The sequence below is a fragment of the Ochotona curzoniae genome, unplaced genomic scaffold, assembly GCF_017591425.1.
Source record: "Ochotona curzoniae isolate NIBS_2020 unplaced genomic scaffold, NIBS_Ocur_1.0 scaffold_4683, whole genome shotgun sequence".
In the NCBI taxonomy this organism is placed as follows: domain Eukaryota; kingdom Metazoa; phylum Chordata; class Mammalia; order Lagomorpha; family Ochotonidae; genus Ochotona; species Ochotona curzoniae.
In genome coordinates this window covers 8175447-8202668 of record NW_024467121.1, presented here as the reverse complement: position 1 = coordinate 8202668, position 27222 = coordinate 8175447, and the positions used below count along the sequence as shown (strand labels likewise).

At 48.6% G+C, this 27222-nt stretch overlaps 1 protein-coding gene across 3 annotated transcripts in view; it reads right to left on the bottom strand.

Annotated features, from left to right (window-relative positions):
• Window positions 1-852: 852 nt before the first annotated feature.
• CAPN9 (calpain 9) overlaps window positions 853-27222 on the bottom strand; it is a 42750-nt gene continuing 16380 nt past the window's right edge. For 2 of the 3 annotated variants that reach the window (XM_040967855.1, XM_040967857.1), the window contains 16 exons: window positions 26335-26503; window positions 24966-25049; window positions 22171-22256; window positions 19851-19928; window positions 15546-15706; window positions 14082-14239; window positions 13710-13918; window positions 10504-10540; window positions 9066-9146; window positions 7950-8007; window positions 6015-6079; window positions 5513-5581; window positions 5135-5213; window positions 3799-3915; window positions 3224-3282; window positions 853-1122 (listed from right to left, as the gene is read on the bottom strand). In XM_040967855.1, the coding sequence (XP_040823789.1) occupies window positions 1096-1122; window positions 3224-3282; window positions 3799-3915; window positions 5135-5213; window positions 5513-5581; window positions 6015-6079; window positions 7950-8007; window positions 9066-9146; window positions 10504-10540; window positions 13710-13918; window positions 14082-14239; window positions 15546-15706; window positions 19851-19928; window positions 22171-22256; window positions 24966-25049; window positions 26335-26503 (1537 nt within the window). In that variant the 3' untranslated portion in view covers window positions 853-1095. The remainder of the gene's footprint in view (window positions 1123-3223; window positions 3283-3798; window positions 3916-5134; window positions 5214-5512; window positions 5582-6014; window positions 6080-7949; window positions 8008-9065; window positions 9147-10503; window positions 10541-13709; window positions 13919-14081; window positions 14240-15545; window positions 15707-19850; window positions 19929-22170; window positions 22257-24965; window positions 25050-26334; window positions 26504-27222) is intronic. The other variant, XM_040967856.1, reaches the window with a different exon arrangement.

Below are 27222 nucleotides of genomic sequence, written 5' to 3'. Positions count from 1 at the left end.
GGCTTTGCGAAGCTTCACTTCTAACTGAATCTTCACCACAACGGTTCTCCTTACTGCCTTCTTCTCACTCCCCAGCCCCTATCTCCTTCTTCATCTATCACAAGTAAATCAAAATTAGAGAGACCCAGAACCCAGTGTGATAGCTCAGTGGCTAAATCCTTGCCTTGTATGCACTACCATCCTATATGGGTGCCGGTTCATGTCCCAGCTGCTCCACTTCCCATCCAGCTCCATCTTGTTCCCTGCTTGTGGTCTGGGAAGTGGAGGATGGCCTAAAGCAGGTTCAGATCAGCTAAGCTCTGGCCATTGTGGCAACCTGGGGAGTGTACCAGCGGAGGGATGATCTTCCTCTCTGTCTTATCTCTTAGCAAGAGAGAGAGCGAGATCATTTATTCATGCATGGTGTTCTCATGCTATTCCCCGTTATTCTGATTCAGTGAGATTTTCCATTTGCTGCCAGAAAGCTAACGTGTGGCTTCTCTGTTCTCCTGGAGAAGAAACCACATGGCTCTTCTAATGCAAAATTTTGAACACAAAGAATGTCTGGGCAGGACAGACTGTCTTCACTGCCAGCTCCTGGAGGAGGGGGAGGTAGAAATTTCCATATTGTTTCTCTTTTATTGGAGACTTCAGTACTCTGATGTCCACCCCATTGAGGAAACACACATGGTAAGGCCAATAATGCTGAGTGGTAACTTCACAGCGTCTCCTTTTTGTCAGCCTCCATACACACACATCTGGACAAACATTGCTTTCTAGAGGATATCCGAGGGTGATGATTGAAGCCGGGGTTCTGGGCACTGAAACTTTGCATAATTTACTGGGAACAGGAAAGAAAAGCAGAGGGCTGCAATGCTAGTAATGTCTGAAACCATCGGTCACCTTAAGGCAGTGATTTTAATAGCGGGTAGTGCAACTCAGAGACTGCAGCTGAGTTCATGTCATTCATCACAGAGTGATGTGGGGATGGCGAGAACTCAATGACAGAAGGGGAGGGAGCCCTGGGCATGACCCCTTTATGCCATGGGCAGGTCTGTAGTTCATGGTCTGAAGGCCAACGTTAGCTGGGCAGGCTGCATCTCCATCAGGGTGGCCTCAGATGTTCATTGTCAAGTTGATGAACTGGGAAGAGAGAGAGAGAGAGAGAAAGAGGAATGAAGCCTTTGGTTCCCCCACACCATCACCAGCCTCAGGAGTGCCCCATGAGTTTGTTTATACCATAGGGGCTCTGTCCCCTGGTTATTTTCCCTACAAACCTGGACTGCTGCTTCAAAAGGAAGCTGCCTTTTTTTTTTTTTAAGTTAATGAGTCTTCACCACCCTAAATTGTCTGGAGGCCCTGAGCCTTTCTGAGTGAGTGTATCTCAAACACGGAGGGTTAGACAGACAGAGGAGATGATGGAGCCTAGGGAGAATCGCCAGTTCTGGTAACCTGGTGGTTGCAGGTGAAGCCATTTTGGCCAGTTTGCTATGTGTGAAGAGGGCATGATTTAAAACAGGTGCCCCAACTTTCTGGGCAAACTGGACCCAGGAGGAGAATTTGAAAACCATCCAGAAATTTTGGTTTCATGGATGAGGGGCAGTATGAGGCAGCAGAATTGTAAAATTGCATCAGGTGATGCTAACATGTAGCTATAGGTCAGGTGCAAAGGAGAGAAGGCAAAGGGATTTCCTGTTGCCTCGGACTATAACAACGATATGGTGGGGCAGCAACACTTGACAGCCTCTACCCTTGTGGACACTTGGAGGAATAGAGAGACCTTGAACCTGAGGCAAGGGAGTGCTTCCTCCCTGTACTGCAGGGGAGTTGACTAGTCTGCTGGCTGCCCTCTCATCCCTTCTCCTGTGAATGAAGCATCACACTTCCTTCTCTATATTCATGGCAAAATCAGAAGTAGATGAGAAATCAAGATGGGTGTTGTGTCTTCATGTAATAGTTTGAAGACACTCCTCTGTCTTTGGATTCTTTTTTTTTTTTTTTTTACATTTGTCTCTCAAATGAATTACATTTTCTGGGTATATCCAACATGCTAAAGGAGCAAGGGACTATCCGAGGAGGAAAGCATTGTTTCTATTCTCAGGGAAATTGAAATGTGTCTGGTAATCTGAGATACATCCACAAAAAAAGCAGTGGCAAATTGACTTTAACGATTGCCAAATTCTAGGAATTTAAAAATCATTAAAAGCCTGGGACTGTTTCTGCAAATGGTGTACTTGAGGGACAAGCAGGTTGGTGAGTCAACATGAGACTACAAGGGATAGAGGAAGGCCCATGCCCCATCCCATAAACACCACCCTTGCTCTCTGGGTCTTGGACAGTCAGGACATTTCCTTGGTATTCAGTTTCAAAATTACTCCTGGATTTGAGAATGAGCTGATGTCTATGGTGTGAGGGCAGGACAGTAAGACCCAGAGACTGAAGAGGAGGTTAGGCTGCTTGGCTTTAGGATGGGAGAGTCCAAAGGAAAACAGAGGGAGACCAGAGTTGCGGGGAAGGGAAAGAACGGAAAGGAAGAGGCAGAAATTACAAGGGAGAATGTTGCCGTCTCCTCTGACCTGCACTGTCCTCAGGCTGTGTGTGCACGGGACCATCTGTGGATCCTGTAAAGATGGCCCCTGCTGGAGCAGCTGTGGGGTAAGGCCTGGTACTCTGCATTTTTGATGAACTCCCAGGGGTGAGTCCCAGGCAGCAGGCCCACAGAATGAGCTCTAAGCAACAGGCAAGAAGACCACAAAAGTGCCCTGACATGCTCCTTCCCTGCCTCTGGAGCTCTGATCAATGTTCTCTCAGTCCCACCACCATCGCTGTGATAGCCACTGTAACTGGCACAAGCTTTATAATACACACACACGCACATTACAAGGGTCACATGGCAGTAGGAGCGAAGGGAAGCTGGAAGGCAGGCAAGTTGAGCAGCCCAATTGATAGGAGGGACAGAAGGACAAAAAGGCAGAGTGTAAGGTGATTAATTTCTGATGTCTCAGTTTCCAGCCTTGTGAAAAAGGACCACTATGGTACTTACCTCTTGGGACTACCGAGCGATTAAATCCATCATTAAATGAACAGTACCTCCAAAGTATTGGCTATTGCATCATTGTGTTCCCTCCCACAGCTAAGAATTCATCCTCACCCAAAACTCTGTGCTCAGCTAGCATTTGTGCTGTGTGGACTCTGCTGGGTCTGGGCAAGCTCCCTCTGCATGGAGGGCCTGGCTTGGCCATACCTCATTTATGTTGAGATGAATGAGCTCCTTGTTCTCTGTACTGAGAGCCTGGAACACTCCTGGGAGACAGACATGAGAAAGGTTGTTAACACAACTCCAAGGCCAGGTTTGTTTCCCAGCCACCAAAGGACCCATTCTACTTAGAGCCTGTGGGGAGCTGCTCCCTCTGGTGGGAAACAGGAATTGATCTAGCAAGGCTGACCAGGCCCAGGCAGGCTGTAGGGGCATTTTTTTTTCCCCACCCAGTGAAGTCTCTTTGAGTCCTGGTGAAGCCCGTGGTATCAGAAGCAGAAGCTGAGCTGTCATGGGCAGTGCATTGCTCACTGGGTGGGAGCTGGTTTCTGGGCAGTAGGTCACTTTGCATGTGGGTCCTAGCTCCAGATATTTTCCCAGTGTTAACTCTTGGATATAACAGGTCCCTAGGAACCCACAGACCCCAGAAAAGCTCATGTGCATCAAGTTCTGCAAAAGGCTGAGAGCTGTTCAGTGTCTCTAACGAAATCCCTGAAGGAAAGGGCCGTGGATGCTCTCAGCAGGTAGGAGCTGGGTGAGGCGGGAGCCTGCACGACACTTACGGCTCGCATTTTCTAGCCGAACTAGGCAGTTGAGGAAGTCATCGAAGTCCAGTTGCAGGTCTTCATCCGCATACCTGAGGACAATCAGCTGTAGGAGGTGATTGTCCAGCTGGAAGCCTAGAGAGGGGGGTACAGAAGGAGGACATGCCTTCCTATGCCCCTGGACCTAATGAAACATGATCCCCAGGTCCAGTGTGCCCCTGCCCTGGGTCTGGATGCCGTGTGTGTGTGGGTGTGTGTGTGTGTGTGTGTGTATGTGTGTACTGTGGGAGGCAGGGGAACTCATCAGTGTTCTGAATTTGATGTCTCTTGAGTTTCATGAGTCTGGGTCTTGATTTGGACTCTACACTGTCCCCTTCTCTGCACCCAGGGTCTTGCTATGGAAAAGCAAGTTTCCTCTTCAGGGAGCCTAGTGCTGGATGCTGTGTGAGCCCCACACTCGCTGCCGCACCTCCTCCCCTTCAGTTCTGTTGGTGAGCTCACTTCCAGAGGATACTGATTAAGACACTTGCATCGAGTCAAACTTTCTCAAGGATGTTTTAAGTCAAAGATAATTGGGGGGGGGGTGTCTAGAAATGTGTCTTGGAGGAAACACTGCTGCCCACAGTGGACACCACATCACAGCTCGTGCCCACACATCCCCAATAGAGGGAGGAGGTCAGGCTGCGGTCAGGAGGCCTAGAGTTAGTCCCAGGGATGCTCTGGTCATGAACTTCAGAGTTTACATCTATGGACTTCTCCCCATTTGTCAAATATGTTCCTTCTAGATCTGATATTTAGTACCTTGATTTCTAAGTTATGCTCTTAGGAGCATCCTGCCTTTCTCATTTCAGTCTTTATCTTCCCTTCCCAGAAGCATGCACAGGGGAGTTACAATGTGTGACCTGGGTTATCTTGCTTTTTCTTCCAAGTCTCCCATTGGACTGGAAGCACAGGGTTTCTGGAGCCTGCACAATGGGGCATATCACTGGTCCTGAATCTTGTCATTTGCCCTCTGGGGGTTTGAAAGAGTGGGGTGTGAAGCAACTCTTCCCCACATAAAGGGCTTGTCCCTGCTCTCTGAAGATTATCCCCTGCTTAGGCCCTCATGCCTTGGAAACGGGGTGTCCAGCCCCTAAGAAACCAGCCCTCCTTCTCAGCTGTGGTGCATTCCACGTTTACAGCTCATTTTGGCTGCTTCTCCATAGAAAGGCCCCAGCTGGTCCTCCCTGTGTTCTCTCTGCCTCTTTGTCTGACCATGAAGTTGAGAGTGTTTGCAGCAGCATGTTTCCCCTGGGAGGGAACCACATGGAGAGCTTCTGCCTGTCCCCACCTTCATGGCCAAGGCTACGCTCACCTGCTGCTTTCAGTGCGGTTCGCAGCTCATAGGAAGACATGGTGCCAGATTTGTCAGCATCAAACTGAAGGAAAAGGCTCTGCAGGAAGGAGAGCAGGGACATTGAATGAGAGCACCCAGAGGGTGACATCAGTGGGCCAGCCAGCCCAGGAGGACAGCTCCTTCTGGGGGTGCCAAGGCAATGGTTAGGAGGTGCTCTTTTGCTTCTGAAACATTGGAGCGCATCCATTAGCATCAGGATGGTGTCATGCCGTCTGCCCTCATCTGCTTCCATGCACAACACCCCAGCCTGCAGCACGTAGGCCTTTTGAAATCCCACCCGCTGAGAGTAGGCTCTCTAGGCCACGCAGAGCTCAGGTTCAGTGCTAGGTTACATACCAGCCACTGCTTCAGCTTGTCCCAGAACACTTTGAACTCAGTGAACTCCAGCTTCCCGTTGCTGCTGCTCTGTGCCAGGTGGGTTAAAGGAGCAAGTGGCATTTCAGCCTGGGACACCTTGAGGGGACCTCAGTTCTAGGACTTAGGAGGATCTGGGGAGGGTCAGTGCCCTGGTCTGGGCAACATGGGTGACACGGATCAGGATCCTGAGGATGTGGCTATAATGATTGAACCATGAATCTCTAAAGAAGGGTCATAAGGGTGGCATGGGCTGGCACGAGGACAGAATGGATAGGGCTCCCACATGGTCACAGGTCTCAAGTCCCTTCCTAGGTCCTCCCGTTGGGCAACCCTGTGTCTCTCAGATCAGATGCATTGGCAGCCCAGGGATAGCCAGGTCTTGGTGGGCTGTGTGAAGACACAGTGTCACTGTCCCAGGAAGACTGCACTCCACTGAAGCCCAGGAGCAATCCCATTTTTGCTCAAGTATTGGAAAGGATACATCCATTAGTGAGATGATGTTTTTGCACGAGAGCAGGCTCAGCCTCTTGACTTTGATGTCCTTTTCTGAAATCACACACAAAAGCTTCACTCACTTGACCCCTGAGCAGACAAATCCATGTTCCCTGTTGGCTAAGGGCGTGAATATATGGGGTGAATAGCTCCATGAGGATGGGAGCACCAGGTGGACATTTTCTTATGATGCTGGTAAGAGCGACACGATCTTTCAAAGAGAAAATTGATGAAACACAAAGAAGGCCTTAAAAATGGAATTCTCCTTCATGCATTTTGTTCTGCTTTTAAAAATCCTAAGTAGGGCCTGGTGTGGTGGCGCAAGTGGTTAAGGTCCTCGCCTTGCACCCCCGGGATCCCATATGGGCACCGGTTCTAATCCCAGTGGCCCCTCTTCCCTTCCAGCTCCCTGCCTGTGGCCTGGGAAAGCAGTCGAGGACGGCCCAAAGCTTTGGGACCCTGAACCCACGTGGGAGACCCGGAAGAGGCTCCTGGCTTCTGATAGGCATAGCATTGGCCGTTGCGCTCACTTGGGAAGTGAATCATCGGACGGAAGATCTTCCTCTCTGTCTCTCCTCTCTGTATATCTGCCTTTCCAATAAAAATAATAAAAAATAAATCTTAATAAAAAAGATTTTTTTAATAATAAAAAAAAATCCTAAGTAACACAGAAAGGATAAACTTTGGAAGTATGGTTATGGTAGTTACCCTGATCTGATCTCATTACGTATTCCACACATGCATTCCATAACTATGTACAATTGTTAATGATCAGTTAAAATTGAGAAAGTTTAGAAAGGACATTAAGCATACCAAGCTTTTTACCATCAGATTATTTATATTGGCAAAAATGGAGAAATCATGTAAATGACTGCTAGGTAGAAATGGTCTATTGATGAGGCTATGTTCTTATGACAGGATATTACATAATCCTGAGGGAACCATGCTTTCATGGTTCAAGCATATTTAATGACTTGAGGAAATACTTGTGAAAGTTGAGGTTAAAGGCAGGATTTGAAATGGCTGGAAAAGTTTGAGCACCGCTACACTGCTGGGAGAAATGTAAAATGGTCACTTTGGAGAACAACTGAGCAGTTCCTTATATTATCAAGCCTAGAGTATGATGGGACTCAGCAATTCTCTTAATGACAGACTCCAAAGAAATGAAGGCATGCCCACCCAAAAGACTTGTTCATGAATGTTCACTGCTGTGTTACTCATAAAAAACAAACAAAAAAAATCAGTCAGAATAATTCACATGTCTATCAACAGACAAGTAAGTAAAATTGGATCTATCCATGTAATGAAATATTATTTGACTATAAAAAGGAAAAATATAACAGATACATGCATAGCATTGAGGAACATTCAAAACCTGTTTTGTGATTCCTTTAATTTGAATTATGTAAGAATATATAAATTATATAAACTATGAAACATTATTTAAGAATATATCAGTTTTAAAAATGGAGAGTGGAGTAGTGGTTTCTAAGGGTTAGGGGGAAGCTGGGTGAAAGGAGGGGTGACTGCTCATGGGCATAGGGTTTCCTGTAGTGAAAATGGACTCTGTATGTACACACACGGATCACACAGAGATACCTACATCTAACATCCACACACACAGACACACATATGACTATTTTTTGGTGGTGAGAGCATGGTGACTTCAATCTTTGTCATTAGGCTTTTGTGCATTTTGGAATTTAGAGCCTGAGCTTACATCATTTCCGCAATTAGGAACTAGATAAAGAAAGCCCTAGTGAATCCTCCACCTGTTTGCCCCAGGGAGCAGGTCTGTGTCTCTGAGGAGTGGTGTTGGGGCTGGGGTAGAAGGAAGGATGGTGGTATGTGGATGGACCTGAAGGGGACCCAGGCCTTGCCACCCCTCAACAGGGGCTCAGGGTTCAGGGGGTGCAGCACTTACTCTTCTCCAGCACAGCGTTTAGAATGTGCTCCAGCTCCTCTGCTGTCACTTCCATGTCCTGTGGAGATGGAGACAATGGCTCTTCCTGGCCTCTCACTCCTTTTGTGCTAATTTCCTGCAGTGCTGAGCTTGATTGGGTTCAGCTGAGCAATTGGCCTCACTCCCCTGCTATGGGCAGATGCACCTGTGTCCCATGTAGCTATGGCCAAACTCCTTTCTTGCAGGGGGCTCAACTCAGGCTGAGAGGACTAAGCAGGAGAAGGCCAGGAGTACAGTGTCCTGTGCAGCTATTCCCATCTGCTCCTGCTTGAGTTCTGTCCCTGAAGTCACTGGGCCTGGGTAGTGGGGGCTTAGAACACTCAGTCATGGCCAGTGAGTGCTTTAGTAGTGGTCAACAAGTCTCCATGCCCTACTGCATTATTTCCGTGACTGACGTACCATTGTCTGATATTTATCTCCCAGGTACCTATTTCACTTCCCACTACTGCGTCATCAGGGCCACCCCATCTGAGACACCCCTTTCCTAATCCAGGAACAATAGTTAGAAGTCCAGGAAGCTAATACGGTCATCAGCATCTTGACATGAATTCACTTATTGGAAAGGGCAGTTTCTACGAGTAAGTCTTCTATTTTCTTCATGTGAAGCAGGAAGACCCTAACTTGTATGAGTCAGTACCTAAGACCTTCAGCAAGAAAGCTGAGCCATCCAGAGCCTGGGAACAGGGTGACAGACTAAGGACAGGAAACCAGAGAGAGTCCTTTGCATCAGTATTTGCAACTTAATGATGGCTTCTCCTGGTCATCACTGCCTTGAACCAGAACCCAGGGCATTCTGATGGCAATGATTTCCAGACAGAGTTCAAAGGACCCTCTTTGAGGCCTTCTCCAGCCTCCCAAAGAAGGTGTCTGTCTTGGTTCTGAGCTCTCTGGGATCTCTTGCCCCATCAGCCGAGGCAGGCAATTATCAGACACGCAGTGGGCAAAGCCATCTTTAAGCTTCATGTGACCTGGTTTGGTCTCACTTTGCAACCAGCCCTACCTCATCCCACAACTACCAGCCTCTACTGGGCCCAGGCCATCAGTCCGGTGAGGAATCCACGGCTGGAGGGACCCTACCTTGCCAGCCACTTGTTCAAACACGGCCCGGAACTGCTGTTCTTCCTCTGTTTCCTGGCCAGGCGGGTTAGGCTTTGGAGGCTGAAAAATAACCAAAAGATTTCACATGAAAATATCCACCAAGGAATGACATCTGCTTTTCTAAAGAAATAGCAGGAAAAGAAAGTTCTGGCAGGAGACAGTGCTGTCCCCAAGGGAAAAGTGGGGAACTCCCATGCCTAGCTGCATGTCAACGCCATCTTGGTGTGGTATGCACGGACTGCTGGTTGCAGCATTAGGAGTGGTAGTCTCCATTCCTTGTATGTGTTCTTTAGAATGTAAGTCTGGAGGATTTTGTGAATTGGACCCAGTGAGCCCTTCTGCTTTGCAGATGTCCAAAGGCAAAATTTCAACAAAATGAAATTCAAGATCTAGTTGGATTTTATTAATGATTCACGAGTCAGGCAGAACCCTATGAAAAGCAGAAAGAGCTCTGCTGGGCTTGGCAGAGCAGTAGGTTTGGGTCAGGTGACTTGAGTAAGACAGGAAACAGCATATGCTAACAAGCAAACTGCTTAGTATCTGCTTATTCCAAGTCTCAGTCTTTGTGAGTGTTAAAAAAGCAGAGTATATCCTTATCACACCAGCTTAAACTGGCCTCTTTGGACATTTGGGTCTCATCATTCTCCTGTTCTCTTCTATAAAAAGAATTTATTTTATTTACTTAAAAGAAAGAGAGAAAGAGGAAGGGAATATGTACCTTCCATCCGTTGATTCACTCACAAATGGCAGGAATGGCTGGGGCTGTTCCAGGCTTAAGCCAGAGGCCAGGAACTCCATACCATTTTCCCATTTGGGTGTCCTTAAGTACTTGGGTCATCTTCCATTGCTTTCCCAGGTGTCCCAGGATGGAGCAGAATCAGGAGTAGAGCAGCAAGGATTTAAACTGGCATTTTAATTTTGAATGCTGGTGTCATAAGCATTGGTTTAACCATCTGGGCCACAATATGGGTCCCTAGTTTCACACGGGTCGAATAAACAACTTAGTTTTTACTCAGTGCCATGGAATGTCAGCACGAGCGACTTCAGTTTCGTTTGGTCTGATGGACTTAGTGCAGGAGCTCAGTTCAAACCAATGGCCTCTCACAAATTTCTTTCAATACAGATGAGCAGGCCGAAGGAAGTCTGGCCCCTAAGTTGGGCCTTGGGATTGTCGGGCTTCCTGCTACTTGTCTGTGTTAGCCACTTATCTTCCTTACTTGGAATTACTTGCCTAATCATCTGTCTTGACAGATGGTGCAATCTTTGAGGATATGAATCTGTTTCTAGCACCAAAGACTGGGCCTGATATAGGCAAGGAGTTCAGTCGATGTGTTAAGAGCTTACCTGATTAGTTTTAAATGACCCTGTGGGGTAGAAGGAAGGGCTCCAGAGCCACCAGCAGCCTCAGGAATCTTACCTCAGGAAGGTCAATGCCTATGTTTCCATCCACATCCCTGTAGGGACAGAAAACACACTGTCTCAATTGCACATCATCACTTCTTGTCGTATTCAGCACAGCTGAGGGGCCCACGGAAATCAGAAGGTCCTGTTCCTCTGCTCTTCTGGTTCAGTGCTGTTTTCACATCATACAGTCTGAAGACCCAGGTGTGATGAAGACCCCACTTCAATCACTCAGACCCTGACCCTGGTGCTGATAAAAGGGGGCAAAGAAAGCTCTTGCAAATGAGAACTTTCAGGTTCCAAACTTTGAGAGAAGTTCAAATGCTAAACCTGCAGTCGCTGCCAGCTTCCATGTCTCCATGATGTACTTTAGCAAGAGCTATTGATGAAGTATGATGTAAAACAGCAGAGACTTGGAGTAGATCCTTGGCAACATGGTTACAGTCCTACTTGGGACACCACATCTTATATCCAGAGTGCCTGGTTCCATTTCCAGCTCTGCTTCTGATCCAGCCTCCTGATAATGCACACCCTGGGAAGTAGCAGATGATGGCACAAGTACCTGGGTCACTGCCACCAAAATGGGAGAAACACCTTGAATACCAGGCTCCTGGCTTCAGCAGGATCACTATTTGCTGTTTCAGATAGAAGATTCTCTCTCTCACTCGTTCTCTTTCTCCCCATTAAAAAAATCCTTACACTGAAAAAAATTGGTAGTCTCCACTGAAATGTCAATTCAACAGGCTTAGTATAAAGTCACTTCCCATAAACTGTGCCTCTCCAAAGGAGAGACACACATGTTGGAGACTATTTAATCTAAGGAGAGCTTTCACATTTTCAAATGAACAAGGTTGGGGAGAGAGAAAAGGCTCATGAGAGAGAGAAAGAACACTTCTCTCTGCTTGTTTACTCCCAAAATTTCTGCAATGGCTGGAGGCCAGGAACTGAATCCAAGTATCCCATATGGGCAGCAGGAACCCAACCACTTTGACTCAAAAGTATGCTTCAGCTCTTGTTGACTCGAAAAACATTTGGAGGAATCCAATCTTACAGATTAAAATTTGAAGCACTCCTTGGTGGGTGCCAGACCCAGATCATCTCCATGCTTGGAGCTCCGATTCCAGCCACAGCGTCCACGTGGTGACTTGTCCCTGGGCCTGCCTGACCTCCAGAGACTGCTCCCTTCATGATGAGTTCACTGAAGGAGGACGTTTGGAGAGTTGGGTGGGCCCAGGGCCCCACGGGCTGCCATCATGGCGTAGGGGATGGGATTGGTGAGGGGGCGAACTTGGGAACTGGGGATTTAAACTTCCAGCAGCCTGTTCGCTGCTGGTGGGTGCCAGGCCAGGATTGTCTCCATGCTCAGAGCCCTGATTTCAGTCACTACGTGGATGCCCCGCGGCCAGCTCTGAGGTTTTGGGGCTTTGAATTGCTGCTTAGGTTTCTCCATGTTAAGCCCACTATATGTCTGGGATGTCAGTCAATCCTAAAGAATCCCAACGGCAGAGTAACTTTTCCTTTGAAGGTAAGGGAGGGTAATGATACCCAGTAGGTTGGAGGAGAGGAACCAGATGATATTTATGGATAAGACTGATATACCAAACTCCTTTAAATACTGTGTAGTACTTGTAATCACTGAACTCCAGTCCATGCAAAAGCTAAGGCTTGAGGCTTGTCTAGCAGGATCATATCCTATTACCTGACATGATGATGGATCTGGAGACAGGTCTCATTAGGCAGGGCTATGACATTAAGTAGCACACGAGAGAACAACATCCTGGGGTAGATTCTGTGGGGGATGTGTGGGCCAAAACCCGTGGAAATACTAGCCCCACTGGTTAGCTCAAGAGTTGAAGGGGTGATGGAATAAACAAGGTGTGACCAAGGAGCCTGCCATCACTCACAGGTAAAGGAACCAATAACAGTCTGGACTGGTCAAGGCAGCAACACCCAAATGTGCATCCTGACTAGAGTGTAGGGTGGGCCAGGCTGCAGTGTTCACCAGCTCATACAAGGCCAATAGGAAGGCTAGACTATGCCGGACACTGGCCTAAAACCCAATGGCATGTATGAGAACTGGGTCTGGGAGTGGGTCAAGTGGAGGAACTTGGGAAACGCCCCTGGTGGATCATAGCTTGGGCTGGTGAACACATGATCCAGACCTGGGGGTCAGACAAGCTGGGCAAAGTAGCTCTAGTGGCTGGATAACATGTGGATTGGTAATGGAACGGGGTGTACCAGGCAGGACTGAGCAAACCTTAGCCCACAAGTGAAACTAGAAACCAGGATGGAGCACAGGTCATGCCAAGCTAGGCTCTTGCACCTACTGGTCTGCTTGAGCCAGGGACGCCAAGATACAGTGTCTAAGGCAAGGGCTGGGACAGGTGAGGGGCTGTGCCAAGCTGAGTCAGAGCAACTACTGGCATGCATGTGATATATGGGGCTAAGGGGACACCCTAATTGGGGATGGAGGTTCCCACCAAGGAACACAGGGCTGGAATGGGGGCTGCGTTCTGATCAGGATACGGCTATAGTCTCACTTAGCACAAGTGTGGACTGGGACTGGATGCACCAAGCTGGGCTAGACTCCAACACCATTTGGTGCTCTGGAGGACCAGGGTAGATGTAGGACGGACAAGGCTAGGTCTCAGCCCCTACTGAGCCATGTGTAAGCTGTATGTGGGTATAGACGAGCCACGGCTGGGCTGAAACATCCAACAGTAAGAACCAGCTTGGGTTGAAGGCCTGTCAGGAAAAGCCACTGTTCCTGCTAGGACAGGCAGTGAACTGAGTAGGGCTAGCTCATGGACCTCCTGGCGTGCGCAAAATCTGTATTGGGAGAGGGGAGGAGCCTGGGCAACTCCTCTGGCAGGACACAGACCCGGCAGGTAAGCGCAAGAGGCATGAAAAGTAAACAGCCCAGAACAGGTCATGGAAACTGCTTGGTATTAGGGACTGAAAACAAAGAGCTACACCCTAGAGTGTCTTAGGGACAGGGTTCTGGGAGCAGCTGGAGAGAACAATTGTTGGATAGTTTGCTGTATGGAAGAGCAGAATTGAAGTGGAAATGAACCCCATTTGCAAGTGAATTTAAAGGCTACCTTATTTCTTAGGTAGAAGGGAGGAAGCCACGGGGCCTTGGCTCCAGCAGTCCCCAACCCCTTTGCAGAGAGGGACAGCATGATGAAGGATCCACTCACGGCACCCATTCCTGATCCTCACCGAGTAATGGCTTTCTTCTCCGAAAAGATTCTCAAGCAGAAATCAGCCTCCTGGTGAGGTTCAAAGGTGCTGGGGATCAGGATGTACTCTCCAGGGGGCAGCCTGAACCTGCCGGACACTTCCCGCAGGTTGATGAACGTTTTGCTCCTGGCCTGGGAGGAGTGGTATCTGAAGAAATCTTTGTTGAGGTGTTCTTCTTTGTCAGGGCACTGCAATGAAAAATATTGGGGGAGGGAAATGCTAGACTGAGCAGGGGCATCAGGCCAGGCTTTTCAGACATTTTGGGGAGACTGGTCATTGAGTTGCAAGTATTGAGACTGAGAGCAGCGAGCTCAGATGGAAGACACTGGGGGCACCTGGACTCCCACCTACCTGGTAAATGGCATAGCCAATAGTCAGCACGTCAGCGCCAAATCTCTTGAGTTTCCTTCGATCCTTCTGCATCAGGGCTACAAGGAACGTGCACTCCTCTTGTCCTTCATCTGTCTCAGTCAGGGAGAGTTTTATTTGTGGATTGGTCCAAAAGGTATCTGCCATGTAAAGGAGGGAGATGACTTACACACACACACACACACACACACACACACACACACACACACACACACACACACACACACACCGTGCTCTACTACAGCCAGATGCTCCCAACTTGAACTAAGCAGTATCTTTCCTTTCATTTCCATCAGCCCTCTTACCTCACTTTCCATAACCCCTAGGAACAATGCCCAGTGTCCTTCCCAGACATTTCCACTGTCCATTAGTCCATTTCTCACAAAACTTTGTGATGACATTCTTTGGGGCCTAGACAGCTCAAGTTTGTGGTAGTTTACTTTATTTTTCCCTTTAGCATGACATTTATTCATGTGCAGTGTAAGTTTGATCTCACTCCCAATTCAAGAATGAGCTCTTGGGCCCGGCGCAGTGGCGCAGTGGCGCAGTGGTTAAGTCCTCGCCTTGCACGCCCGGGATCCCATATGGGCTCCGGTTCTAATCCCGGCAGCCCCGCTTCCTTTCCAGCTCCCTGCCTGTGGCCCGGGAAAGCAGTCGAGGACGGCCCAAAGCTTTGGGACCCTGCACCCGCGTGGGAGACCCGGAAGAGGCTCCTGGCTTCGGATCGGCATAGTATCGGCCGTTGCCGATGAATCATCGGATGGAAGATCTTCCTCTCTGTCTCTCCTCTCTGTATATCTGCCTTTCCAATAAAAAATAATAAAAATAAATCTTTAAAAAAAAAAAAGAATGAGCTGTGTCAGTCCCTCTTGCCCATGAAAATTTGAACAAAGCCCATCTGCTTCTGGAGTTCACCAAGAAATATTGGTTTTAGGAATTTCTACCAGAAGGGAGGTGGAGGATACTTCCTGGATGATGTCCTTAGTAGCTCCCAGCACACAGATGGATGGGCACTCAGGGAACCTTGGGAGTGTCTAGCAGTCCTTCTGTGATTGTAAAGAAAGCCAGCTAGAGGACAGCGGGAGAGTGGGAATCCTGATAGAACTGCGCCTGAAGCCTATGCTACTTCTGGGAGCTTTTCAGTCATATAGAACAATCCATCCTTTCTGTTGTTAAACTGATGTAAGTTGCTCTATTACTCATGAAAGGGAAAAAACAAATTACAAAAAGCCCAAAACCCTTGAGGTTGAGGGGTGAAGCAAGGTCGTCTACCTGAGTGATTCTTCCCAAATTCCTACTAAGCCTCTGTAACTTATTTTCCCTGTCATCCTTGGAATCTTGTTAATTCATGCTTTGAGCTTTCTCCTTCCTGGCCCTGATTCTTTCTGATGCCCCTGGGTTGGACAGGACACTTAGCTGTGACCAAGGGACAGGAAGATGACTCACCCAGGAAATTGCGACAGCCCCCAGCTGTGGAGCCGCGCACCCAGCTTCCTTGATGGACAATCACCTCCCACTTGTGCAGCACATCTTCCTCCAGGGCATCTGGGGTGAGATTGCAGATCTCCACCTTGTCAAAGTGGGTCTTGAAATCCTCAAACGCCATCCTGCAACACAGCGTGCAGAGGGCAAATGGGGATGACGCCATTCGTTCACTTGTTCCGTCATCTGATGCTTGTCCTCAAGGTTGGAGGAGAAGGAAAAGACAAAGACAGTAACCAAACATGGTACATTAAAGATGCAAAAAATAAAGATTGATGACAAAAGGGCTGCAGAGAAGAGTTAAGTCACGCTGGAGGACGGGCGTGCAGGAGTTGGAAATTAGAGGAGTTAAAGAAGGAGTTAAGGGAAGGCCTGATGGCTTAAGCATGTGTTCCTTGGAGACTTGAATCCTTGAGGATGGGGCAGAGTGACTCCGGGCAGACAGGGAGCAAGGCCCTAAGGTGCTCAGGATGCCAATGAGGCATTAGGCATCAGTAGGGAGTAAGGCCAGGAGGAGTGGTAGGTCAGGAGATGTAGGGATTTGTGCTGTGGCCCTGAGAAGACCGGAAGCCAGGAGAAGGTGTTCAGAGGTCCACAGCTGCTACATTGAGAACAGACGTCAGGGTGTAGCGAGAAGCAGGAAGACCTGCTAAAGGTTAATTCTATGATTCAGGTAAGAGGCAAAGATGGTTCAGGGTAGCGTGGCAGCCCAGGCGGCAGTGAGCCATGGCCAGAATTGAGACCATGTCTTGCATTGTTTTCTGTTGCGATACAAATACTTGAGATTGTGTGATGTATAAAAAAAAGAGTGGCATATCTCACAGTTTTGGATGTCAAAGTCCAATCTCAGGGGCTCCCTGGGTCAGGCCTCTATGAAGGCCTACTGGCTATGTCACAACATGGCAGGGAGCATGCCATGAACATGAGGAAGAGGGAAGTCACCTGTTAAGACAGGAAGCAGAAAGGATGCAGGAGCCGGCCTTGCTCTCTGTATAACAGCCTGCTCCAGGGGGAACTAAGCAGGCTTCCTTGAAGGCTGTATCAAGGCACCTCCTCTGATCTAGCCACCTCCCACTAGGCTCCACCTCTTAAAGTTTCCAACACAAGAGTCTCTGGAAGGACACACTCAGGCTACATTCTGATCATAACATAGTGGGAATTCCAGAGGACTTGTCACTGGACTGGATGTGAGGAAGGAGCAATGCAAGAAATTGAGATGTCAGCTTGAGCTATCAGAAGGATGGAGATGAGGCTGGCTATGGTGAAGGAGGTTGAAGGAGAAGCTCAGGAGGTAGATTTGGACTTGTTGATCTATTGGATACTGGATATTCAGGGGAAGATTTTGAGTGGGAGGTTGAATATATGAATGTGAAATTCTAGAGAGCTGAGGCTATAGACATGGGAATTGTCGGTGTCATGGCATCCAATGAGATCATCTGAAGAATGTGAGTAGACAGTGAGGAAAGGGATTCTGGATAGATCCTTAGGATACTTCAGCAGTAACAGGCAGGGATTGGGGGAAGGCAAGAAAGGATGAGGACACGACCTTGAAAAGGAGCACCAGGTCACCTGCTGCTGATAGATCAAGATGTCAGACTTAGCCAATGGAAGTTGGTGGTGACCTTGAGAAAAGCAGGGCCAGTGGGATGGGGTGGGGGTACACACCTTGGTTGATCAGGGTCAGGAAAGGCAAGAAGCAGGATAGCAGAAGTTTTGCTCTAGAGTGGAGGGAAGAAACAGGTCGGTAGCTTGAGTGAATTAAGAGAGGCTTTTCTCTTTCAGGTAGGAGGAAAAGGGGTGAAAGCCCCGGATGACATGTCGGGTTTATAAGTGAAGGGAGAGGAGAGAGTTGGAAATGGAAAGGAGCCATGATGGACTTTGGAATAAACAGGAAGAGGGGCTCCATACACAGAATTCTGGTAAAAGGACACCATGCATCACTTTGGCAGCTCCAAACCCAGGCGTGAGGTGCACCTGCTTTGGGTCAGGTGCACCAACCAGGGCACTCTCCTTCACTCAACCTCCCACTGTGGATTTCCTGGTTTCCTCTGCCCAACTTCTTTTTCCATCTGTCCCAGATCAACTGTAACCTCAGGTAGCCTCTCTCAAATTTTAGGGCTTCTATTTCTTGTTCATGACAACTCATGAGATGCAACTCATTCCAGACCTCAGTGTTTCACTTGCAGTTTTCATTTTTCTTGTGTGATTCCAACCCAGAGCCTCTTTCCTCAAAATCCAAATTCAGTTTGCCAATAATTTCTAATTCAACATCTTGCATGGCAAACTGCAGATTTCTGGGAACTTCATGGTTCATGAGACAGAGATGGTGAGCTCCCACCAGCGGAGGGTCAGGGACTTTATTGGCTCCCTCCATTTAGAGGTGGGGAGTGAGCAGTGACAGGTCTCACCTCTAGGGCAAGGCTTTTAGAAAGCAGGGGAGCCTTCCAAACTTGACCTTTTATTTTTCTTCTGCTGGCTGCCTTTAGATGACAATGTGACCCAGGAAATAGTAGAACCACACAGTAGAAGGACATTGGGTCATTAATCACCGAATGAAACTCACAGACTAGGCTCAGCCTTGTTGGACTGCTAACAATGAGACATAGAGCGTGTCTGAATCTTTACAGCTTTTGGGTCTAATTGTAACAGCAGCTTGTATCATTGCAAGTCACTGTTGCCTCAAAGGCTGAGGCTACGGCAACAACCTTCCAAAGTATGTGATGTTTGCTTAGCAGTGGAATTGGAAGGTGTGTAGAAATATCAGGGTTAGGGCCTGGCATGGTAGCCTAGTGGCTAAAATCATTGCCTTGCACATGCCGGGATTCCATATGGAAGCTGGTTCTAATCCTGGTGACCCCAGTTCCCATCCAGCTCCCTGCTTGTGGCCTGGGAAAGCAGCAGAGGACGGCCCCAAACCTTGGGGCCCTGCACCTGCATGGGAGACCCAAAAGAGGCTCCTGACTCCTAGCTCCTGGCTTCAGATTGGCTCAACTTAGGTATTGCGGCTGCTTGAGAAGTGAATCAACAGTCAGAAGATCTTTCTCTCAGTCTCTCTTCCTAGCTCTGTATAATATGACTTTCTAATAAAAATTAGAAAAAAAAGAAGTATAGCGTTGAAAAATGTGTGCCCACATTCTATAGTGGCAAAATAGTTGGCACATCTGGCACCTGCTGCTATGGTCTGAAGGTTTTGTCTCCTCTCAGAATTCTTAGGCTGAAGCTCAGCTCCAGCGAGGGAGCTAGAAAGGGGGTAGGGAGGGAACGATTAAATCATGAGGGTGGAACCCTCCTGAGTGGGATTAATGCTCTTAAAAAAGGGCTGGAGAGAGCTTCTACCAGGGCAGGGTCACCCATGGAGCCAAGCAATCCCTTACCAGACACTGAGTCTGCCAGGGTCTTGGGCTTGGACACTCCAGTACCTTGAGAAATAAACTGGCCATTATAAAGCAAAATCCATGGTAGTATGATGTACCAGTAGTATGATGTATCAGTATGATGATGAACAGACTAAGACAACTGTAACGCTGTAAAAAGTAACAGATGGAAAAAGCTGGAATGCAAGTGTGTTGTGGATTTGCTTTTGTACTTAAAAAAAAAGTTACTGAAAAGACCTGTGCTCAGGCATGGTTTGACTGGGAGCGCATGAAATGCAGCATAGCGAGAAATCAACACTGTGTGGGCTTTCAGGGTGGAGGGATCTAACTGCTTCTGGATCCCAAACAGGAAGAATGAAGATGGAGAGACCCCCAAGGACAGACACCCATCGAGAGTGTCCAGGTACATGGAAGCATTCAGCCCCAGAGAAGGAAGGTTTACTTCCCGCTCAGGTGTCTGTTTTAGATGCCCCCGCCGTAGCTGCTTTCAAAGGTCCCTGCCATTGCTGGGCATGAAGGAGGCACACAGAGCAGACAGCAGGGCTGTCCGTCCTCAAATTAACCGTGAAAACTTGGATGATGAGGAGGCTGGAGGAGGGAGATTGGGTTTGGGACCAGTGGTCCCAGCACCTCCCTTATGCATGGCACTGATTCCCAGGACTCTTGCATAAACTCACCCAAAGCATACCTCACACTAATTTTTCCGCTGTACTGAGTGAATGGGTATGTGTATTGGGGGGAGAAGGGTTAAGGTAGATTGTTGATGAAGGATGGAAGGAAGACCGTGGGGGATGAAGGAGAATGGTGCTTCATTCACTTCAGGAAGGTAAGGTACACTTGTACCTGCTGGACACTCAATGCAGAAGTGAAAAAAGAGAGGGGTGGGGTACCTTACCAGAATTCTCCATCATCTAGAGCCATGTGGCACAGGCGCTTTTGCTCAGCCAGGTTGACAGAGCGCCACTCGGGAGAGCTAGGAGCAAACAAAGCAATGTTTAGGGCAAGGTCACAGAGAACAGCCTCAATGTGAGGGGCTGTCATGCCTTGGAGCATTGGCATGGATTTTTGTAGGGAATAAGTCCTGCTCCTTAACTACTCGCTGGGCCCCTGAAATACTCCAGGGACACAGAGATTGAGGCTCCCAAGCATGAGGGCTGCTCAGGTGCTGCAGGGCCATCTGATCTTCCATGTACAAGATTATCATGGACAGAGTTGAATGCCAAAGGAGTTACTGGAGAGCTCTGTGGGAACCCAGGCTGACTGACTCTTGTTCTGGATTCCAGCATTCCAACATGGCCCAGTTTATAAGCTGACACTGCCCATGCTTGGTGTTTTACGTGCCAAGCACTTTCTTTACCTGAGCTTGCTGAGAAGTCAGGCAGGATTCTATGAGGTTGGTTCCATGGACATGAAGGACTCAGGTAGGCCCACCGACCAGCTACACCTTAGCCTCATCTTCGGTGCTGGCGAGGGTGGTGAGTGCAAGAAATCTAAGTGAAGAACTTGGCAGGAACATCCCTCCAGGAGGCTCATACAGCCAAGAACTCCAGAACTGGTGCTATTCCAGAGTCCCCAGGAAGCCATCCTGACTCGTAGGCTTGGGGTTCACACGCTGAGACTGGTAGACTAGTGGGTTCAGCCATCTTGGGAAGCCAGAGGATGGCATGACAGAGTGTTCATGAAGGACCGCCACTTGCTGGGAAGCAGAGCATACTCATCTCAGTGTTTTTGTAACCAATCTTCTTGAGAAATGTCTTCCAAGGACACTCTTGCCATGGCCTAGGCCCATCTCTTAGATGCCATCATTAGACAAGTCTCTACCTCTCAGTACCCTCAGTCCACAGCTCAGGCCTTCACAGTTTACTGCGAGTTCTAATCAAACCATACCAGTGCTGTGACTTAAGAGGTGTTCTAAATGGCTCCAGTGCAGATCATCCACACAGCAGCCCAAACAAGTTTCTATGCTGCTCTCCTACAACAGGTGCCATAGCAACCTGGAGGCTGTGTGGGAGGAGCCAAGTGTCTGTCCACACTTGACCTCCAGACCCAAAGCTTTCTCTTTCCTTCTGCCTCTAGGGAAACTGTGGAGAGAAGGGGAAACAGCTGTGTTCCTGTTATAATGAGGGGTATGGTCCATCTTATGACATCACATGGTCTTTGCCACAGTGGTTTCCAGTTCTTTCTGTTTCTATCAGGAGAGGTTGGCTGGTCCCTCCTCTCCTTCCACATAGGTATGGCCTACACTAATCCCCAGTCCTTGGGTTCTGAGGAGATGGAAGCCAAGGTTGAGATAAGGGAGGATGGGCACCAGAGCCTGGATGGAGATGCCAGCAGATGCCAGCAGTTGGAGAGGTGCACCTGTAGCCTCTGCTTCCACACTAGGGTATGGTTCACAAAACAGTTACCAGAGTGATGTGTGGGGACCAGGGGGGCTTTCTTAGGTCTGAGCACACACACACCAGCTCAATTTCACCCCAATTTTATGCTAATTTCAGGGCTCCCAAAGCCCCATAAACCATGGGTTGAGGGCAAGGAAGGACTGCCAGAACCAAAGACAGGGGATGCAGAGGGACAGCTCCCACCCAGTGGCCTGGCCACACACATGCCCAAATGTCCTTGATTCCCAATCACTGGAGCAGCTTACCAAGGGACAGTGGAGAAATTCAACAGAGACAAACTTTTCTTTGTAACTGGGAGCCAAATGACTCAGGTTAATTAATTGCAAGACATGAATTTCCAATTCTACTTCTGTCTCTGCTGGGCCAAGGAGCCTCCGGCAGGGTCAGTGACCATCAGAGACAAACCTCTTAACTGCCCACCCGACTTGACTATTTCAGGGATATCAGTACTGCAGATACTCCTTGCCAAGTCACTACTCCCCAAACACACACACCTCTTATGGGAATTACCTATAACTAGATAAAGCCTTTGACAGCATCACGGAGATATAAACCGTTTCCATGGAACGTAACTCATTCATTGACATATGTACAGTTATGTGACAGTTCAACAGAGCTGGTCTAAAAATATTTCTTGAGAGGTTCAACAGTCACTGGACCCAGGGTCCCAAAAAGGAGAAAGAGAGGCTACCTCCAATGCAGCGTGGGAGCCAGGGAGAATTACAGACAAGCCACACCTCCCTCACAGCTTCGCACAAGACAGTTCTGACCCCACACGCGTGGAACCAGCTGGAGAGATGGCACAAGGTGACTGACCTGTCGCTCCAGGACCCGTTCCACTCGACATGGCCCCAGGGGTTCCGGACTCTGATGAGTTCCACTTTCTGACCACGAAAGTTTACCTGAAGGGAAAAGCATCAGGGAAATGTGAAATGACCCATAAGGCAGGGACAGGACACCTCTCTATCTTTAGTCTCCAGGATGGTTCCTCTGTATCCAGAGCTAGCACAATTCCGAGGACAGATAAAAGCTCATCAGTTCTTTATATATATGAATATATGTACATTTATATATACACACATATATACATATATAATATACATGTACACATATTCTAATTATATGTATGTATCTACATATATATATATATATAATTGGAAAATCAAATCTACAAAGAGGAGAGAAAGAGGGAAAAATCTTCCATCTGCTGATTCACTTCTTAGGTGGCTACAACAGCTGGAGCTGAACCAATCCAAAGCCAAGAGGAGGAACTTCTTCCAGGTCTCCCATGTAGGTGCAGGGTCTCAAGGCTTTGGGTTATCCTCAACTGCTTTCCCAGGTCACAAGTGGGGAACTGGGTGGGAAATAGGGCAGCTGGGATTAGAACCGGCGCCCATATGGGATTTCGGTGCATGCAAGGCAAGAACTTTAGCCACTAGAATACCACACCAAGCATAATTCATCAGTTCTTAACCAGCACTCGCACTGTTGTAATTCCCATGGGCCATCGTTGCTGGTGTTTCCAACGATGCTTTAATGATCACTTCAGAGTGGCTTTGTCACATCTGGGAAGCAGAGTCTAGGCATGAGTTCATGTAAATCTTCACACAAATGAGTCATTTTCCGTAAACTAGAACCCCTTAGGGCCTATTTGTTAGAGTGTCCCCACTTACAGCTTAGGAGGGCAGAGCCATCCTTGGGGCTGCCATTGTGGTATAGCGGGATAAGCCACAGCTTGCCGTGCAGACATCCCAAATGGAAGTGCAGGTTCATCCCATACGTGAGTGCCAGGTCCAATCCTGGCTGCTCCTTCCTCTTCCAATCCAGCTCCCTGCTGATGTGCCCAAGAAAGCAGTAGAAGTTGACTCATGACTTGGGGGATCTGGATGGAATTCTTGGTTCCTGGCTTCACCCAGGTGCAGCCTCAGCCATGGCAGCCAATAATAAAATAAGTCTGTTAATAAAGAACTTAAATAACAGCAAGGATAAAGAAAATTTCTGTCTTCTAAATCTAATAGTCCCCTTTCACTTGGGTATCAAGTGAAGGTTTGTGCTTGATCTTGATAACTCTTGAGCCAGGGAACAAAGTCAGTTCAGCCATGCCCTCCTGCTGTGCCCTGGCACAAGACAAGGCCAATGCAGTTGAGAAAGATTTCGGATGCGAGAGAAGGGAAATGAGACTTCCATCTATCGACTAACCAGAAACTTCGACTATCATAATGCTTAGTCTTCTTGCATTTGGCTTAGTCTGTATTTCCAATGTATAAAAATAATTCAGACAATGTCAGCTCTCCAGAGCCCGAGATATAGCTTGTAGCTCCCCGCCGAGGGAGCTCATTGATTGGAAATACGTTCCTTGAAGGTGGAAGAAACAACTGAACTGAAGTGATAGGAGGGCACTGTTGAACCAATGAAAGAATGTTTTAAAGGATCTATCCCCAGATCGCACATCTTCTCAAGGGAGTGATCGGCAAGGCCTGTGTCGCCAGGCACGAAGGACCAAAAGCATCAACACAAGTGACTGAAGTTCTATCTTGGAGAATCCAGCCAGTGAGGAGGGAAGCAGATGGGGTCTCCTAGGGTTTCTTACTCCCCTCACATACAGAACATATCACTTAACCTGTGGGCTGTGGTGGGACAGCAGAGGCACCTGTGTTTCCCCGCCCCCACCCAGGGCTTGAGGCACACCCAGGAGGGCTGTGGCACCGGCAGGGGCAGCCTCCGGGCCTGGTGCTGAGCTTACAGGTGGGGGTTCAGAAGGACTGGGTGAAAACTTCAGATCTTGCCTTCCTCTTGCAGCATATGCTTTTCCTTTCTCTCTCCCTCAGGTCCCTCACCATGCCTCCCCAAACCAGCACTTGCAGCAAAGTCAGTGAGGTGCTTTCTGGGGTCTGGGTGGCCGCTTTGATGACAGCCGTAGAGAACCCACTTGTGGTGGTTCATATTGTGTGTCTGCCACACTAGGCCAGGGGAGTGCCCAGACACCTGCTTAGCAGTTGATTCTGCTCACGTCCACAAGGCTGCTCCTAGATGGAATTGAGTTCCAGTTGGCAGAGGCCAGCTGCCTGTCCTGCGTGGACAGGCCTCGTCTTGCTCTCTTGAACAAAAAGACGGAGGCCAGGAGAACTCTTCTTTTGGCCCACTGATGGAATGGGACATGGGGTTTTCTGGTCTTCTGTTTGACCATCCTGGTTCTTGGGCTTCTCTTCAGGTTGGGACTAGAAGTAAACCAGGGGCTTCCCTGGACCTCAGCCTCCAGGGGCTGCCCGCGGCCCTTCGCCCTGCCTCTGTAAGTGCGGGTCCAAGTCCACCCAGTACACCTGCTGCTAGCGCTGCTTCTTTGGAAAATCCTAACTCGGGACTGATAGGGGACTGGGAAAGAAAAGAACAAAGACATAACACTGGGCTCCCAAACCTGCTAAAGAAGTGGTGCCATGATGGAATCACACAGCTCTCACGCCCACTCTCTTCTGTTTTGAATTCCAGTTTGCCTCTCTCAGAGGAAACCTCTAAAATGAGTTGGTCCAGGTTGCTATGCCCTGATGCATGCAGGAGGGGGCGGCATTGCCACATCTCTTTCGTACCCTGTAACAGCGGTTCTGCTCACCTACCTGGTCGATCCCAGTTACAGTGTAGGCGTGGCCCCTAATCAGACCAAAAGGTGTCCGCGCCTCGGATTCGGCAGCGTTTCTGGTCTAAAACAGGATAAACAGGGTCAGAGCCACTGGCTAAGACAACTCAGCTCCACGCCCAGCCCCAACACACCCACCAGTGCCTCCTGCTCCCTCAGGTGCTGACCACACGCGTGGGCCACTGAAATTGGGTACACAGGACACCTCTAGAATGTCCATCAGTGACAGCAAGGCCAGTTTCCTCCAAGGGTGGGCGAACCCTCGATCATAGCACGGATTCCAGAGAAGACTTCATTTTTCTGTCCCCAAGACAGAGCAATTTGACTCTTACTGACATGAGGAATAGCATGAGAGACAATTACATATACCAACGAGATACTGAGAAGTAGGTGAGCACCTAACATGTGGCTCTGTGTCACAAATTTGAAAGTGTGGAGGATAATTTGTTAGCAAAAGAGAAAATATGAATAAATTCCAAAAGCATAGTTGAGGTGAAATTGCACCTGTGCATTAATTTGCAAGAGGTAATTGGAAAACTGCTATTTGATTTTTATCAGTTGGTGTGATGTATTTTCACAATGTATGAAATAAAAAAAACCAAATTTGAGAAAACTCTATTGAAGACTTCCGTTTTAGGAAAATGAAAGCCGTCTACCCCTATGTTTCTGTGTGGATAAGTGTGGCTGTCTGAGTGATAAGAGAAGTGCAAAGGGAGCCCGGCTCGATAGCCTAGCAGTTGCACACCCGCACCTTGCACACCTGGAATCCCATATGGGCACCGATTCTAATGTCAGCAACCTTGCTTCCCATCCAGCTTTCTGCTTGTGGCCTGGGAAAGCCTTGGAATCCTGCACCTGTGTGGGAGACCCGGAAGAGGCTCTGGGCTTCAGCTCAATTCAGCTCTGGCTGTTGTGGCTGCTTGGGGAATGAATCGATGCATGAAAGATCTTCTTTTCTGTCTCTCCTCCTCTCTGTATATCTGCCTTTCCAATAAAAATAAATAAATACTTAAAAAGAGAGAGAGAGAAGTGTAAAGGGACTTGTGGTGGGGCTGTAGAAGACAGCATAGGAAGTGATGGAGAGAGAAAGACAGGAAGTTGTGGGGAGAGAGAGACAATGTGCCTTTGTACATCTTGGGATCGCTCCACCTGCAGAGCAAGAATAGCCTATGTGAGTGACTTGGAGACTATTAACTAAGAACAAGTGTTTTAATCTGCAGAAATCAGCATGGACCCTCCCCACCGTGGTCATTCCCTGCCCTTAGGGTGGCCAGGGCTCCTGGAGTTGCCCTACAGCCCCTCTGCACCCTGGGAAGAAAGCCAGTGTGTGAAGAGTGATGCAAACTTACATCAATGGAGCAGCCCAGCAAGGAGCCCCTCTTCAAAGCTTTCTCAAGAATCTCGTAGAAATTCTCTGGAGCATCTCTGGTTAGGAAGTTCTCTGCCACGCCCCCGGTGAAGTCCTCCATGGCCTCAATGGTGCTGCCACCCTTCAGAGCTTCGTAGCTCCCATTCAGCCTGCAAGACAGCACGACCATTGCAGCAGGGAACCGGAGCGGCAACCAGGGGCAGCCCTCAGTGCCTGGGGTCAGACGAGCTCACTCATGGTGTGTGCACCAAGAGTTGAGGACCTTACCCTTCTTTTCTGGCCTCATGGTCATCTCTCGTATTAATATGAGATATGCAACAGACTCTGCTTGAATATTTAGATAAAACTTCACTGTAGAACTCGCAGAGGAGTGTATAGTGCTCCCCCTATTCTCCACACCCCACTTCCATCGTGCATCATGATGACTGGGCCAGTCAGTTCGTGCTACCTGCAGTCCACAGCTTCGGATGCTCTCAGTTTTTATTTCACGTCCTTTGGCTGTTCCAGGATCATGCTGGGGACACCGCAGGCTCCCTGTGGCCAGGAAAATGGCTGAGCTTTCCCTTTTGATGATGTTGACAGGTGGATCGGAGGAATGCTGCTAGGGTAGTTTGAGCGTGCCTGTCTCTTAGATACATCTGTTACTTCTCTCACCAGGGTTTTTTTTTTTTGGGGGGGGGGGTGGAGGATCAGGAGGAAGGCCACACAAGTAAAGTATCCTAGTCACATTATCGAAGGCTCATGCTCTCCATGTGACTGATGACTGCTGGAAGCGGCCCTGAGCGCCTGGGCGAGGTGATATGGTGGGGAGGTGTCTTGGGGAGAAGCAGCTCTTCCCTCTGCTTTCTGCACCTCACTCGTGGGAAGG